The 18,100-nt window shown below is 38.2% G+C and overlaps 1 protein-coding gene across 3 annotated transcripts in view; it reads left to right on the forward strand.

The window, feature by feature from the left end:
• Positions 1 to 18,100, forward strand: part of USP6NL (USP6 N-terminal like) — a 109,399-nt gene that overhangs the window by 61,869 nt on the left and 29,430 nt on the right. For all 3 annotated transcript variants that reach the window (XM_079304429.1, XM_079304427.1, XM_079304428.1), the window contains 2 exons: positions 6,827 to 6,866; positions 11,471 to 11,551. In XM_079304429.1, coding sequence (XP_079160555.1) covers positions 6,827 to 6,866; positions 11,471 to 11,551 — 121 coding nt within the window. The remainder of the gene's footprint in view (positions 1 to 6,826; positions 6,867 to 11,470; positions 11,552 to 18,100) is intronic.

Consider the following 18,100-nt stretch of genomic DNA (forward strand, 5'->3'; position numbering starts at 1 on the left):
ATATTTCCTACTAAATTTAGCATTTATAGAAGAGTAAAGTAACTGAATGTGGGGAATGGCCAATGTGTTTTACTGGCACAGGTTTTAAAGAATGCCAAAATGGGGACCAGTTTCTAGAAGTGCAAAGATGCTGCTGCTCTTGAGCCAATGAAGGACCCACCAGAATGAGATTTGAGACCACTGAAGTTTATTTCTTCTAAGAAGCAGGTGTAGGTACATAATGCTTTGAGCTTCAGCAGTGAACAAGTACATATTGCTGGAACAATACCATCTTAGTTAATTTATGTTGAAATACACTTTGCATATTGCATAGTGTGTGAATTTTAATGCAGATGAAGCTGCCAACATGCAAACCATGGATCACTGTTCATTTATGGTGTAAGTGATCTGCACAGGAAGTAACCTTTGAGCAGTACTTCAAAACAGGAGATATGTGTTTAAGGAGAAAATCCTAGGTGTTTTAGACATTTTTCAAATGTAAATTAGAAGAAAGGCACTCTCTTTCATTTGCCTTTTAGACTTTTGGGAATTTTAAGGTAGCTTAGACTAATTTTTATCTTTCTATGAAAATGTGATTCTGAGAAGACATTTTTAACCTCAGTGTTAATTTATGTACAGTTAAAAAGTGACATCAAAAATCACTAGAAATGCTGATGTGCTCAATTTTTTTTTAAAGCAGATTATAGATTTTCTCAAAGGTTTTCTGATTCCATGCTGGTGAAATTTCAAGTTTGCATATAGAACATCCATTTTCACTAAATGAGAGGAAAGCACATATTTCTAGCATTTGGCAGTGAAAATACAGTTCTATGGTTTTTGCTATGAATTTCTTGATAATTTTTCATATTGGCAAGAAAACCTAACAGCAAAATCACCTTCTTTCAAGCAGCAAAGTACTTTTCTAAAAAGTCACCATTTTGTGATTTAGTTGAGTTTGATAAAACTTCGATTTTATATTATCTCATTTCTCACAGTGCACATTGCTTGAGACTTTCTGGACAGGAGCTACATGTTCATGGCACTGTGCTGTGCAAATTGGCAGCAACATCCACAGAATCCACAAATAATAATTGCAAATAAAACCTAGTCACAAAATCACATGTGGTCCAACCTTTTGCCAGCATTAAATTCTTTCTTGCAGCATGTTTCCTGATAATTATATTGTGGAATGTCACACTGGCTTATCCCATATGTTAATTAATTGCTTTGGCTTGCTTATGAATTTTAACAAAACTTCTGAAAGCTGTTTTTTAATCTGCTGTAGTCACTACCCCCATACTGTGCAGAGGTTGTTTGGTGAAAATTCCAAGTGGATGATTACAGTAGCAGAGCTCCAATTATTTTGAAAGACAAACTCAGTCAATATGGTGAATTTATAAGTAAATTGTGAGATAGAAAGAAGGAGGTGAGCCATAGAATTTTATCTGTGAAGAACAACAGCTTTCTTACCTTCTCTTTAATATTTTCAGAAATCTTTTCCTTATATTATCGATTTTGAAAATAACACTTTTGCTTTAATTTCCTTTGATAAACTGGAAGATTAAAGCAGTTTTCATAGTCAGGATTCCTCTGAAAATTACCTGTTGCAAAGCACTGTTGCACATATCCATAATACCCCATATTGCCCTGACAGCTTTATGTGCCATGTATCAGGCAGACCTAACAGAACACCTCATTAGTGTGTTTATTGCTGTAGGGTTGGTTTCCCAGTGTGAATACATTCATTTTTTTTGTGTCTAGTAAAGCCATAGACTCCTACAACTCACTCCTGACAAATCACACAATTTAAAACTCTGCCTATTTTGGCAGATTTACTTTTTCCTAATATATCTGGATACTGTAATGGTGCAAGTTGTTACTTCAGCAATCTGAGTTTCATATTGTATAGCAAGACAATTCCATTTGTGCTAAAGCTCTTCAGACACCTGTCAAGGGAATTCTTACTTTCTCATATCTTACCTGTGCATGGTCACTCTTAACAAATTTATTTCACGTCACTTTTGGTTTTAAGTTTTATACATTACTAATATTTTTGTGGATGTTTCCTCACAAATTTCTTGATCATGAAGGTTTCAAAATGATACACATGACTGTGTTTAAAAATTTTTAAAAATATTTCCTTCAAGGTAAGTCTCCTGGGTAATAGCAAGTATGTTTTCCTTGTGGATTTAAACATTTAAAAGTGCATCACAAATGACAAGCTGAATGCACAGCATTTGTTTCTTCATGATTAACTCAATGAGACCATGAAGATCAGTGTTTTGCAAGAAACTTCTCCCACATTGTATTTCACATTAATGTGAAGCCAGATATGATTTCAAACTACTTTTCCTTTAAAATGAAACTCTGTGCAGTGGTACAAGGTGATGCTATTGCACTTAGAGGGGAGCATGAGAAAATAATTGAGTAATAGTTTGAGAAAACCTTTTCCATAGCTACCTCTTTGCAAGTTTTATGAAGATTAAACTTTTTTAATGTCTCTGTTACAGTAATACAGAAATATTGAATGTAATTGACTTTTTAATTAGATCACTTGTGTGTATCACAGTTATTCCCACAAATGTTTCATGATAAGCCCCAAAGTGCCCTGGCCAGTTCTGAAATAGAAATTGAGAAATAAAAATACAGCATACCAAAAGATTTTGAACATTACAATTATTTGGGCAATTAAGCTTTGTAGTGTTTTTGGTCTTACTGTGGTCAATTTTTGCCACTTTATTTTTCCCCCAATGAAAATTTTGTTGTTAGGCCTTGTCCATCTTGTAGCTGTGAAGTGATGAATTGATCCTCTGGAATTCAGAGTTCTGGGGTAACTGGTGTACCAAGGTTGATCATTGCACTAAATATCTTCCATCCTTAACTGAAGCTACAAAGGACAGAGGAGGTTTTACATTTTTTAAACTTAAGCCAAACCAGAAACAGGAAAATGCTGTGATTTGAGTCAGCGGGGAGCATACTTGGGATTTAAATACAAGTGTAGGAAAAGAACAAATCTTTTGAATGTCTAATATAATAAAGTCTTTCCTTGTGTTTGTATTGAACAAATACATCAAAGTATTATTTAAAGATTACTGATTTAAACAGCAGCAGTGGGTAGGGGATGTAAGCTTGTTAAGCCTTAGACTTCTCAATTTATTTCAATGACCAGTGTTACTCAAGGAGGCTAATTACAGCACATGCTGTAATGGTCAAAACCATAGATCTTCATATTTAATGGTCTGAAGTGACAGATATATGCATTTGACATAATTTTTAAAAAATTTTCTGGAAACATTAATGAAAACCTATGTTAGCCAGGGTGGTGGATTTAAAGATGTAAGTCCCATTCATCCTTTATAACGTGATAAAAAGAGGCAATTTGAATCTGGTCTAGTAAATGAAGTCTTGTCTTTGACCTTAGAGTCCTTCTCACCAGAAGGTGGAAGTAGTTCAGGCTGAAAGAGGGGAAGATGGCTTTGGGCTGGTGCTGCAGATCACCACCAGTGAGGACCATGGGTAGAGATCCTAAGTTCCAGTCAGACCTTGGAATCCAGTATTTATGTATTTATATTTCTTCCAGGGAGAAGTCTTTGAGGAACCTCACAGTAGGATGACCATCAGGCCCCTTACTGTAGCTGGGATTTGATTTGCAGGGGTTTGCAGCTCCCAGACCTGGAGTCCTGATCTTCAGCCCTTTCTCTTGGTGCAGTAACCCCAGAGGAGCTTGGCAGTGACAGGCAGAGCCTGAGCTGCTGTGGGGCTCCTGTGTGGGGAGCTCTGTCTTCATGGCAAGGCACAGACCAGGTGCAGTGATTGTTAATTCCTGCCTCATTCAACAGATGACTTCACCTATTCAGATTTTACTTTAGTGGGGACAGCACAGTGTTAAGATCTTGTTTCTGCTAAGTGAGACCTTATTTTCATGACTTCAGTTAAAAGCATCCCTGTGACTCCTCTTTTGGATATCCAGGATTGTATGGTTCCAAGCTAATCATGTTAATCAGTTCTGTTCTCTCTGGATCCCCTAAATGAGTATTACTTGAGCTATTAAAACAGTCATCTCAGGGATATAGCTATATTATGTTAATGCTGTTTACTATTTCCCATTATTGTTTGGTGAAGTATGCAGATAAAAGCCAGGAGAAATGCAAGTTTAAATAGATTGGGAATGGTTGGAGAAGTTTAATTTTTAAAAGGTAATAATTAAGGTGTAAAAATATTAGATTGGCTTGGCTGGAGAAGAAAGGGAAAGATGCATCATTATAAAGAAAAAATAGAAGGTACAATAAAATAATAGGTACATAGACAATAATTGATTTTGTGTCTGATCCTACCTAATAAAAGAAAATCTCTAAGGTTCTTCTGCATAGAAAGCACACTAAATGGAAATATATTTATTTAACATACCTTTAGGGGCTTGAGAGAGTTTATGTGCCTGGCACTGCTTTTCCTTGCAGGGTAGATTTTAATGTTTACATGTGTGAGTACAGGGGCACAGTTGATGCCATCTTGTTAGTGGAGAGGGAATCTCCAGGAGCTCCTGCATGTCCAGGGAGTTACTGAGCAGCCCCAGGCAGTTCCTTTGGCTTCTGTGCTGTGTGCCAGGTGCTCAGCAGTGACTTGGGGAATAAAAAGGGGCTCCTTAATGTGCTGCTGTGGAATGTCAGTGTAGCTCTGTGGTATTAGTGCAGAGCTGTGCAGCTCAAAAGAATAATCAGCAATCTTGGCATAAATCTGATATTGGATTAATTTAGTGTCTGCTTCCCAGGACATGAGGGCTGCCTTTTCCTCTTCAGGAGGTTCAGCCACGCCTTTTCTTTGTACATTGATGATAACTCACAAAATTAGCAATTCCTTAATAAATTATTATAACTCATTCTCCTTTTGTGAAAAATAAGATTTGATTAATCTTTCATGTGATCAGCTTCCATGCCAGTGTGCAGATAAGCTGTCAAGGGGTCCCAGTTGAGCAGAGGAGCTGCTGTGTCCAGAGTGAGTCCGTGGGGATGTGGAGCTGTCAGATCCTTGCCTTGCACAGTGCAGGCAGCACTGGGGGAAAAAGAATTTGTTGTGTGTTGTGTGCACAGCCAGCTGCTGGTGTGACCTTGCAGGGCTGCAAAGAATGAGGCTGCTGTGGGAGGCTCATGGAGGACCTGCTACTGTCACTGAAGAATTGGAAATTTTAAGTGATGTGAGAAGGCCAAGCAGTTCTTGTGCATCCAAACCAAACAACAGCCACCCCAAGCAGATTGTATTAAATTGAATTGTTTCTTCCCCTTTGCTTTTCCTTTCCACTTCTAATAATCTGAATTTCTAGGTGATATTTGATGTACAAAGGGCCTGCTTTCACCTGAGTCAGTTATATGAGAGCATGCATAGTACTATAATTTTGTTAACATGTACAAATAGCACTGACTGGAGGTTGTTTCTTGTGCATTAGATGTTGATCAAGAGTTTTTTCGATTATGTTGTTGTTCAGCAAGAAAACTTTCAGATATTTGTTGAGTTCTTCTAAATGAATGAATTATGCTCTTTGCAATGCTTCTCAAGAGAAACAATATTGGTTTTAACAATTTCTGAGCTATGGACTGGAAACTTTGACTTGTTTGTGGTCTCTGTGAAGGTGTTGATGGGAGCAAGTTTTTCCATTAGATGAAGTGGTTCAAATGTATTATTTTATTCTTTATTTCTTTATTCAAATATAACTTCTGAATCTGAGACAGCATCTTATAAATTAAATCAGATTGAATACAATTCAAGTGTTTTGCATCAGTGTTCTTACACTGACTGCAGGCTTTACTTCTGTAACCTTCCCCAAGGTCACCCTTGCACAGAGTGGATACAGGTCTAAAATACTGGTGTTTAATATCTTCTCTGTAGAAAGCTATAATGTTGTAGGTATGAGGGTTGTTTTTCATAATATCAAGACTCAGTAGGAATTTTTAAAAGTATTTCACATATTTCCTGTATTTTAATCCCTTTTAAACATGGTTTTGTTGGGTGTGTTATTTATCTGACCTGTAGAGCATAAGGGAGTTGCTTTTTACAATTGAGCTGCTGTTTTCAGAAGCTGCAGGGGAGAGCTCACTTGGCATCAAGGTGGTCCAGTTACTTTGCAGAGGAAAAGCACAAATTTCTTTGCTAAGAAAAACAGAAGTCAGAGGCCTCAGAATGAAATGAAAGTAGTATAAAATCTGAAGATTTATCAGGTCAAAGGTTGCTTTTCAAGCTTTCAATTCCTACACTGCCTTTTTTAGACTTGGGGTAAGAAGCGAAAAGACTGTAATTTTTACTATTACTTAGGTACTTAGTAACAAAACTCCTTTTTTTTTTTTTTTTTCCCTTGCTACTTTCTGCTTGCTACTTAGAGGGAGATTTGTAGTTTTGAGAACAGATGAGCTAGCTCTCCCAAGTCAAGCAAATTCTCAGTGCCTTTCCTTGAGCACAGTAGTAACAGAGGATGCTTTTTTTTTTTTTTGTTGGTAAATCAGCAAACAATAATATAGTCAAAGAAAGCAAAACAATAATCATTTGGGTTTCAGTTCAGTCATACAGCATGGAGTGCTTTCACAGAAGAAAAAAAAAAGAAGTTTTCTTAAGCTATGCAATGTTTGTCTTAAGTTATGCAGCTACTTTCATTTAAAATCCTAGTTCTGGACTTAAAATATTCTATTAAGCTATTATCCTATCCTGTACTTAATATTAGTTGTTCTTCTTTACAGTTCAGAATTCTCATTCACTTGTTGGTACAAATTGCTGGTGTAAGTGCTGACTGTAAGAGCCTATACAGAAGTGATTTTGTGCCAAGATCAACCAAGACTAACATGAACTTTGTCTTTGTTTTTAGTCCAGAGGAGCTTCCAGTCCATGATGTGATGATAGAAAAGGTAAGTCCACTGTCCTCCAGGTTTTTTACTAGTAAATAAACATTTCAAGATTTACAGCTTTTAAAAATATAAATCACTGTGAAATGAGTTGATGAAAGATTTTAGTGATTTGCATCTCCAAAGAAGCACATTGTAAATCCCAAGACCTGTCACAGGTCCCTGGGTGCCCACTCATTCTTACATTTGCTCCTGCCAATGACAGTGAATATTCCTGGCCAGTTTTGTGGTCTGGTGAAGGAAATGGAGCTGCTTAAGAGCTCACACCCAGCTCTGCCCTTTAGGAGAGAAAGCTGAGTGTGCCAGGAGCTGTGCAGGGGGATGGATGATGTGAGTGAGGTGGTGGCACTGACACTGGGGTGTGTGCTGTGTCCTTTGGGAAATGGTGACAAATATCCTGCTGCCCCTGCAGTGTGGTGACCTCCCTTGTAATGCTGAGCTGAATGTATTCTGGATGTGCAGGTTCTGTTGTCAGCTGCTGTGGGTCCTAGTCCAAAAATCCTTCTGCTGCTGGAGGGTTCTGGAGAAGTAGTTTGGTAACTGATGTGTTGGGAATGTGGAGAAGTAATGGGGAACTGAATATCTGCTTATCTGGGTCTATTTACTGTTGGTATTTCCCCTTGGTCAGTCGGGTCTGTTGTTAACCTCCAACACCAAATCAAACCAGAAAAATCAAGATAAAATATTTAAAGGTTTAAGTTAGTCCTCTTGGCTGCACAAATCAGTGAAAGACATGGAAAAAGGATGGAATTTCTTATTTCAAGGCAGCTCAGCTCCTTGAGAGCAGCAGTGCTTCTGAAAATTAATTATTTTGTGTTTCAATTATATACTGAAGCTAGTAAAAAATTCTTACTGTAGAAGAGTAGAACTTGTCTCTTTTGTTTTGCCTTGGTTTTGCATACACAGCCTGAAATAACTGCATTTTCCTGCCATGTTTCATTCCATTTAATAACACAGTGAGTGTAATGTATAATTTCATTTCCATCAGAAGGACACAGCAGGGGGTTGAGTCTCTGAGCAGAAATATTAGGCAGCTTGCAGCTACTGTGATAGATATGTTTTGAAGCTCTGATTCACTGTGGCTTTGTAGTTAGCCTTGAATTATTTGGGAGAAATAGTGTCTAGGTTCTCTGTCCCAAACTGCATTTGTGCTGTCTCAAAGTGTCAGCACAGGAACTGTATTTATGGAGTCAGTGTTAAATTGCAAGTCCAGTGTGTTTTTATAATCGTCCAGTGATCTCCCACATTCGACTCCTGGTTACACTCCTGATGGTATCCTGACCTCTGCTGGTCTGAGCTTTATCTGGCTCCTGTCAGCAGGGCTTGAATCTTTGCAGTTTTCAAGATACCATTCATAGGGATTACTGTGTTATGTTAATGTAGGCTAAGATTAAAAGCTTTCTGTACAATATTTTTTGAAGTCACTTACTTGGCAGAACTATTTATGCTTTCCTTTTGCCTTGTGAATTTTAAAAAATATCCCTAACTCAAGTTTTCATTTCATTTGCAACTTACGTAAAAGGTTGATATTCTTGTGAATTTGGAATCTGTTCTTCAGATGCAAAAAAAAACCCTTAGGCTGGGATTTCTGTGTGGGTATTTTTGGTCATAACACCTTTACTCTGCATTAATAGTAATTAACTCATTTTGGTGCTTCACTTACATTGCTTCACATTTCATGCCTTAAATGCATCAAATCATTGTCCTATGTTATGAACTTCTTAACCTTGAGATTAATCATCCAGCATATCTCAGATAAAACAAGTGGAGGAAAGATTTCCTGGAGGAGGAAAGGAGAACTGACCTCAGTAAATCTGTAGTCTGAATCTGACTCTGATTTTGAAGTTCTGTGAAATGTTTTGTAAGTAATTTTCAGTTAAGTTTTGTCAGTCATTGGTTTACTTGATTATAAATTCTCTGGGGAGCAGTTCAGCAAGTTTTGGTTTTGTCTGAGGCTTTTGCTGAAGCATTGTTTTAAGCCTCAGCCCCTGGCACATGTTCTCTCTGGGAAGGTGAAGTGCTGCAGATGAGGGGATGCTTGCCAACTTCATGATATTTTTGCTTTCACTAGTGAATTGTTTACTGACATAAGAGTAGAAACCAGCTCTGCTTCAATTAGGGATTCTGTTACACCCAATGGCAAAAATGCTTCAAAGTGTAAAATGTACTCAGAAGACAGATAAATGGGTTTTTTCCCCCTTTTTTTGGTGACAACTACATGGAACTTGTCTGAAAGAGCAGCAGTAGCATCCCTCTGCTCTGCAATGAGCTGCCTCAGATCTGTGTTTTCAGTGTTGTACCTGTTAGACATGAAAGTGAACATAATTCAGATAGGCAAAGAAATAGCTAAAAGTTTTCAACAACTGAACACAAAAATAATTGCTATTTTGACTACAGTAGCATCACTTGAGAATGGGTAAATTGACACAAAGACATAAAAGCTTGAATAAATATACAATTGAAGTGAGCTTCTGGCTCAAAGGACCAAAAATCTTGAAAGCAGATCAAACACATACAAACAAAAAGTCTGTGGAAGCAGATAGGGTTTTCTTTTTCTTACCAATTACATGAAAAACCTGTTGAGGGCAGAGACCTTTCCTGACTTCCTGATATTCCTGCAGCATAAACTTTGTCTAAAGAACAGCTGCTTTAAGAAATGTTGGAAATGCTGATTTCTTAAAGAGGTTATAAGTGTGAAGGAGAATCAGAAAAAGTGTTGTGAAATCTTGGAAGCAATAGTTTTTCTAGCCTTCCCTTCTAACATAAGTCTTAAGAAATGTCTTGTAAGAAAAATTTAAAAGGCAAGTATTTGAGTTATTACCCAATCCAGCCAGAACCTGAAGAGGAATGTGGGCAGTTGATTGCAACATGAGTAGATAGATAAGGTTGAAATAGTACAGGCACTTCTTTTCCCCATGACATTTTTATACTTTTGTCAGGCTTACAGCATTTGAATTCAAACAGAAATGACTTGAAAACCCAAACCAACTTATTTACAGGACATTTTGTGGACCTGCCATAGTTGGGGTGGACCTAAACTTAATCGAGTTATACTTGTGCTAATGTAACACTTTGGACTCCTGGGTTAAAGAAGTTCAGGAAATTAAAGAAGCCCATTTTATTGCATTGATAGCCAAGAACGAATGCACAAATTCTGATGGGTAAAAGCTAGAAGTAAAATTAGGATTCTATTGGGACAATAAGTAATAATTTTCTTTTATATTTCCCCCCGCATTTTGGATGCAATTGACTTTATAAATACTTAATGAAAGTGTTGATAACTTTTCAGTATCCTGCAGAGCTTTAAAATTAAACTTTTACTTTGTTACCTGACTGAATCTCTAACCATATGAATGTCCTTCCTGTCTTTATTAATCCCTGGATTTGAAGTTGGAGGTAGAGGGGCTGTCCTTTACAATAAAACTAAATACTTGTTTATATTCAACTCTGAAGAGAAAGCAGTAGCCACACACATACATTTTTCTGCTTTAACCTTTCCAGGCTAGATCTTCTGCTCCAAAGCTTTATTGAGAGAGTTGAAATAGACTCATTAAAAACATGTAAAAACACACAGCTAACTATTAACTTTGTAGTATTATCAGAGACAGTTTGCAAAATGTAAAACTGAGCTGTAAAAATAAGTGCTGAAAGTCTTATCATTAGAGCTAATGAAATACAGATTTTTGGTTGTGTTGTGCCAAAGTGCCTTGAAATTCCACAGACTAAGATGGTTGATTCCAAGTGCCTGTTTGATTCCCAAATTCGAGAAGCTGATGGCAACTCTAGCAATATTTTCATAGATAGAAGGGCAGTTTCTAAGGTAGTAGGGCTGTATTTGCTAGACTACTTAATATAACTATTTATTTTGAGAAGTTGGGGCTGGTTTTAGTTTGGATTCTCATTCTGTCACCTTGTTACTGAAATATTCTTGTCAGTAATAAAATTTAGGCAAATAGATCTTCAGAAGAAATCTTTGATGTTAAGTCACAGGGTAATTCACATGAAAATTTACAAGGAGAATTAAAGGAGAATTATGGCAAGGGTTTCTAGCTTTTAATGTCTAAAGATTAATGCTTATTCCCACTTCTGCTCCTGTGCTATCATTCTTGAATGTTCTTGTTTTTGTTCCTTTTTAACCCTGTGCCTTTTAAGAAGGGATGGTTTGTGTAAGCACTTGCAAACAGGAGATAATTATGTTTAGGGCAAGTCTGAGGAAAAAAGATAATTTCAGAGACAACTAAGTTTTAAGTGGTTTGCAGCAGAAATTACTTGCTTGAAAACTGAATATAAAAACAAATGGAAGTTGTTGTTTTTTTTATTTCCTACCTTGCCAAGTGAGTAAAAAAGAAACTTTTAGAAATCTTGTACTTAACCTCCTCTTACAAAATACAATTCGTCCGTAGTTCTGAAAATAAGAGTTGCTTGGTTTTTGGTTGGCTGTTTTTTGAATGTTTTAAATGAACTGATGTTACTCTTTGGTGTTCTCAGATGACTGAAAAAAAAAATTCATAATGCTCTGTTAAACTTTTTCTTGTTGTTTGGAAAAAAACCGACAAATTTAAATGCATTTGTTTTGGAGATACTAAAAATTTGTAATTTCTTTTCAGCAAAAGCACCTTGAAATTGAAAGAACTACAAAATGGCTTAAGATGCTGAAAAGCTGGGAAAAATACAAGAATAGTGAAAAGGTAAAATTCTGTATGCTTTTTTCTTTGGCTGTCACTACAGAAAAAATGTATATCCTGAAATTAGATTGCCTGTGCTTAATATCTAAAAAAAAAGCCAAAAAAAAACCCCAAAACAAACCCCACACTGAAAGAATAAGATTTTTTGTTCTTCCAAAATGCAATAATACCTACTAACCCAATAGTAATTGCCCAACAAAATTGGTTATCAAATGCCAGGAATTGTGTTCAGTGAGTTCATGTGTGCAGAATAAACTGTGGACAGAATGGGTTATGTCAGGTGTGCCATTAAGTCCTAAATACTTTTACTTGCTTTAAAACCTAGGTGGGGACTTCCATGTGAACTTTTTATTTGCTGGAATTGTGGTCTTGGTCATCTTAAAATTATGGAAGAATTTCAGCTGGAAAAAAAACTTGCTGGAGAGACCATATTCCCAACAGTGGGTTGTGGGGGGGAGGGGGGGGGGGGGTGTTCATATCTGTTCTTGTGGCTGTTTGCTGGATAATGCACAGAATCCTGAATTCAGATTCATTCTTCTCTTTGACACAGCTTAAGACTTGAATTTTCTTTTGGTATTTTTTGATGCTGCTGATCCACCTGTAGTGCAGAGGATCAAGGGCAGCTGTTCCACATCCCAGGTTCCTGCCCCAGTGACTGGCCTGGAATGGCCTTACTGCCTTACTGGCCTCCTCCTTATGTAAATTATTTATGCAAAGTTGAGACCTTAGAAGACAGAGATTGAGACCAGAATACCTGTTAGCCTGATGAGCAGAGAGCTGAGATGCCACAAGTAAAGTAGAGGGACAAAGATACTCAGCATGTCCCTTGCTCCTCTTGTCTGCTCTCTACATTTGTTTTTGAGACTTTTTTTGTTAAAAACCAAAGGCAGTGGTTGATCTATTACAGGGTATAGCTCAGAATCTAGAAAATCCATTTCTTTAAAATTTGATGTGAATGCATGAAAAATAATTATTTATTCTCAAAGTTTTTCCTAGAATCCTACTTTCTGTTCTGCCATTTTCTCTGGGAGGAGAAACTAGAGGTCTTAACTGTTATGACTTTGTTTTGTTAATGTGGCAGTAAGGAAATGTTAAGATCAAATATGTTCCCAAGTCAAAGGGACAATAAAAAATACTCTGTTACTGTTACTTTGCAAAGAGAATATTAAACATGACCTTCCAGGTAACACAATAACCATGTGTCATCTAAGCTGCAGTGGTTGTGCTCTTCAGCCATTGGTGACATCAGTCCATGAGACACTGACTTATATAAATAATCCTCTCTTCACCAGGCATGCAGAAGGTCTAGCAGATCAGCTGAGCAGAAGGAGTTTCAGTTCATGTAACAAATTATAGGCTGAACTATAAATAGTGGCAAGAATAATTCAATATGTTCATAAAGGGATGAACTTCACTTGAGGCTAGGAAAAATTTTCACTCATTGTTGAACTCTAGTGAAGCACACGAAATTTAGAAAAACAAGGGTGTTTTCCTTATTCTATCTCACATCTTACCTGCTAAGTGAACCAGAAGATACAGAGTAAAGAATTAGCTGCCTCCTCCTCCTCCTGAGCATCCAGTGGAAAGCCAGACATTATTTGTCACTGCTCTTTATGGAAAGCCTGGCCATGATCTCAGAGTTGGGCAAAACTCACAATTAAATGCAGTTTTTATCTGGATGTGTTGGAAGAATCCCCCAGCATTCCAAGCTAACGTTTTTGAAGCATGGAAGGATAGTTGCAGGAACAGTTCCTGAGTCTTGTTTTCTGTCTTCACTTGACTGGATAAAGTGATTAATGCTAGAGGAACAAATTCTAAAGAAAATGAGCAGCCTGTGTGTTACAAGACTCAAATCACCTGACACTGTCATGGTTTCTGTGCAGTCAGGCTGCTCCTGAAACAGCACTGAAGGGAACATTGCAGCAACAACAACAGTAATAATGTTATGGGATTATAGATTATAATTGTAGTGGTGGCTTGGTTTTGGAAAATGGCATATTTGAGACATGCTTGTGCTCTTAAATTGGTAGGAAGGGAGACTCAGAGAAAGTGATGGTCCCAAGTATACAGCAGGGATATATGTGCAAAATGCAGGACTTTGGACAGCCTGTGATGAGTCTTCAAAATATACAGCTATGAGAGCTTTGTCTTGAAGGAATCTGTTCATACTGTACACATACTGTAAATTAATCTATATAATACTGTAAATGAATGTGTATATTTGCTTCCATTATCCCAAACTGTCCTATGCTTAATTGCAAACTACAGTTTTCATTCAGTATTCTTGCAGACCAGCCTATAGACTGCTTCTCAACCTTTTTTTTTCCTGTCATAACTTCACAAAGAGAATTAATTAGAAAACATTAACACACTAGTGGATGTGTGTGTGCATTTGAGATGCTTCAGTTTACATCTTCACCTGATCTTGACTGCTGAAGAATATCACAAGAAATAGATGAGGCGTCTGGGAACTTGCACTGTTTCCCCATTAGAACTCTAGTGCTAAATTTTGTAAAAAAAGATGGGATGGGGGATAGAGACTAGAAATGTATGACCACAAAGAACTGGAAAAAGATGGAAGAATTGTCATATTGAGACCAGAAATGTGTCAGGCTCTACCATATTTGGGGAATAGTTTAGAGGTAGTGAAGTGTGATGTAACAAAGTGAGCCCATGTACAGCTCCATGGCAGTGTAGAATCACAGACTGGCCTGGGGTGGAAGGGACTTTATTGATCATGGAGTTCCAGTTCCTTGACATGGGCAGGGCCACCTTCCTCAGAGCCCTGTCCAACCTGTCAGTCCTGGGATGGGGCAGCCACAGCTTCTCTGGAAGGGAACCTCACAGGGAACAATTCCTTCCTCATGTGGGAGGTTTTCTTGTTGCCTTCATGTCACTGGACAGATTTGATCTCACCAGGGCTTTAGCTCTCTAATCTGGGATGGTCTCTGTATTTCTGCAAACTGCCTGTCCTTGCTTCCTCCCCATAGGCTTCCTTTTTTCATTTGAAATTGTGCAGGCACTCCTGTTCATTCAAAAAGGCCTCCTGGTGCTTTTCTCTTTCTCTTTGTGCATAAAACTCCTTGATTCCTGTGTGGTTATTTAGGCATCTCTTTCAGTGGAGTTGTCATGGTTCTTACACATACCACTCTGAAGTGTGTAACTGCCCTTGTGTCTTTGCTTGATTGATATTTGTCAAAATAAAGCTTTCATCTCCCTATCAGTCATTTCTTATGCAGGAAGTGTCACAGAGCAGCAAAGTTTGTGTTTCACTGTGGTCCTTCTCTAGTTTGTGCTTTTATTTCCTATTTGTATTCTACTGCTTAGTAGTTGAGGGTACAATCAACCACCCACAGATAGTAAATCCTTCCTGGCTTAGTATGATCATAACTTTCAGGAAAGATTAAATAAAACTGTTACATGTTGTATTCCCATTTGAGTATTTCCACCAAAGTATTTGTCTTTCCCTGTCTGCCTTCATCTATCTGTGATTGAAGTTGCCTAAATTGAAGGGGAAAGGAAGAAGAGAAACAATCAGGGTAGCTGCCATTTCCAGCTGTTCTGGCATTCACACACAGTGTAATAATCAAGTCTCCAGTTCGTTTGGAGTCTGAGCACAGTACCTTAATGAAGAACCCTCTTTGCATTCCTGACATTTTTGAATGAGATGGAGCAACTCTTCTATTTGCACTTTTTCTTGTTTTTATGCAGCCCACAGAAGATGAAGAACCTCTAAAGGCAGCAGCCTTTATAAATATATTTTCTTTTCATTATAAATATACTTTCTTGTGAGACTTCAGATTTTAATTCTTAGGCTTCTCATCACTGATTCTTTTTGAGGTGGCAGAGCCCCTTTGCTACTTGTGCAGCTCTTCCTGACAGCTGAGAACGTTTTATTTTCAAGAAAACCAGCTTTATATCTTGCAGGAGCAATGGTGCCAGTTGCCACTCTACAGGCTAGTGCTGAGTGACAGTGGCCTCATTTCTTGTCCCAAAGCCAGCTGAGTTTATGAGCTGGAGAGATGAGGGTCAGTCAAGGAATGTTTTTCAGGTGTTTTTCAGGTGTTTTTGCATGTTGGACATTATGGCCTTCATTGAGATGATAGCTAATTTTTTTTTTCCTGCTTTATAAGGGTTTTAGTTCAGGGTCTTAGGGCCTCATTTAGTGACAGTTTCTCCTACCTACTTCAGGATCAACAATCTTACTAAGAAGTGCAAGAGTTTGACAGCTGTCCTTGGCTGAATATCAGTGCAGATGTGCTACAGAGCTTAAACCTGTATTTTTTATGTATCGTGTGTTCATATAATAATATGTATATTCTCATGTCCTGCACTGATGGAAACATCCTAGATCCCATAACCCCATTCTCTGAATGATGAATTTTTTCATAGATGTGTGTTTTTATCTGAACTCTGAGTTTATATATTTGTGTTTTGTTTTGAGAGACTATTTTAAGATTGCCTTATTCTTCACAAATTATTTAAAATTAACTCAGTATTTCATCTTCTCAGAAGCAGATGAAAAAACTAGCTTCCTGAATTTTCTACTTTCTGTTTTAATTATTAATTTGGAGAGAGCAGAAAAGTTGATGAGAGTTCTAGAGGTATAGAGAGACAAGCAGCATTTCTCAGCAGATTTTTTACCTGATATTACATAAGGACATAGAAGACAGCAGAGGGCACTAGCATGGTGCTTATGGCAAAGACACTGAGCTAGCTAATAATCAGTGTGCTCATCTATATTTTGTTTAACTGTTTGGTGACTGAATGATTATCAGAAATGAATTTTGCAGTGAAGTTTGTGTGAGTTCCCCCCCACCACTCCCCAGGATTTAGCTCAGCTGTGACATTTTCACAAAACTGCAGCATTGCACAGGGTCACAGAAAGGTTGGGGTTGGAAGGGACCTCTGGAGGTCACCTGGTCCAGCCCCCCCTGCTCAAGCAGGGCCCCCTCCAGCTGCCCAGGACCATGTCCCAGTGGCTTTTGAGATTTCCAGGGTTGGAGACACCACAGCCTGACTGGGTGACTTGTGCCAGTGCTCTGTTACTTTCACAGCAAAAAAAAAAATGTTTTCTGCTATTCAAAGGGAATCTCCAGTATTTTAGTTTGTGCCTGTTGCATCTAGTTATGTGACTGGGCACCAGTGGACAGAGCCTGGCTCTCTCCTTTTTGCACCCTCCCTTCAGGAAGGTGCAAAAGCCAAATTGATAAGATCCCCCTGAGCCTTCTTCACTCCCAGCTGAACAGTCCCAGCCCCCTCAGCCTCTCCTCGTGGCAGAGATGGTCAAGTCTCATCATCTCTGTTGCCCTTTGCAATGTGTCCATGTCTGTTCTGTGTTGAGGAGCCCAGAACTGGACTCAGAAGCTGAGCAGAGGGCAAGGATCACCTCGCTCAACATGCTGGGAATACTTTTGTCTGATGCAGCCCAGGATACCATTGGTCATCTTTGCTTCAAGTGTGCACTGTGCTGGATCCTGCTTGACTTGGTGTCTGCCAGGACCTCCAGGTCCTTTTCTGCTGAGCTGTTTTCTGGCTGGTGACCCCTGGAATGTTCTGGTGCCTGAGGTTGTTCCTTCCCAGGTGCAGGATTTTTCTCCATACTGAACTCTGTGAGGCTCCTGGCAGCTCATTTCTCCAGCTTGTTAACATCACTCTGGATGGCAGCACAACCCTCTTGGTATATCAGCCACTCCTCTCAGTTTTCCATTTCATTCCATGAAATTTTTCACACTCCTTTCCATGTTCTTGTTTGTGCAGTGGAGCCTCTGCCATGACTGAGTGACATTCCTCTGTTCTGTATGGGATGGTGGAAGTCTTTGCTCTTGTGTTCTGCTGAGTCTGGAGGCAGGATCTGGTAATGACTTGGGATGACTGAGAGCTTTTTCTCTGCCTCAACAAAAGAACAGATGGAACAGCAGAGTCAGCTGAACACAGATCTAAAATGGTGTGCAAGAAGCTGTGAATGTTATTTGGGTTTATTCTGTCAGGTAGTGCAACAATTCAGAACTTAGCTACTAAAAATGTTTGCTTTCCTCCTGTTTTTGTTGTTGTTGTTTTTTTGGCATAGCTGTTGTGGGCTGATGAAACTGTTCACCTCTCTGTCCTTTCTGCTCTTTTTAAAGTTATATTTGCAACTCACTTTTCAAACTTTTCTGTGAAAAGCACTTCCACAGTTCCCTGTCTCAGTTTTTACTTACTGCTTTAGGGCTCTTCTAGCATTTGGCTGTTTCAACCTAGGCAGTGCAGAAGATGGGAAAATTGTAAATGTCAGGGTCTCCTCTGAAACTCGAGGTTCTTCTTCAGTTTTATTTTCCAAAAAACTCCTGAACAACTCCACATTTTGGATGGATGGTTTGAATTGTTTTAATTCTGTTTGGATAAGACATTATTATAAAGGCTTATTTCTGGCGTTTTATATCTACCTGACCTTCTCCCAAAATACTAATTTATACAACAACAGTAGTCTTGAGAATTTATTCTTCAATCAGTTGTCTCCATTAATAATCTTTTGTTCTTGGAGATATTTGAAAATTAGTTAAAACATTAGAA

The sequence above is a fragment of the Erithacus rubecula genome (genome assembly GCF_903797595.1).
Source record: "Erithacus rubecula genome assembly, chromosome: 4".
Taxonomy (NCBI): Eukaryota; Metazoa; Chordata; class Aves; order Passeriformes; family Muscicapidae; genus Erithacus; species Erithacus rubecula.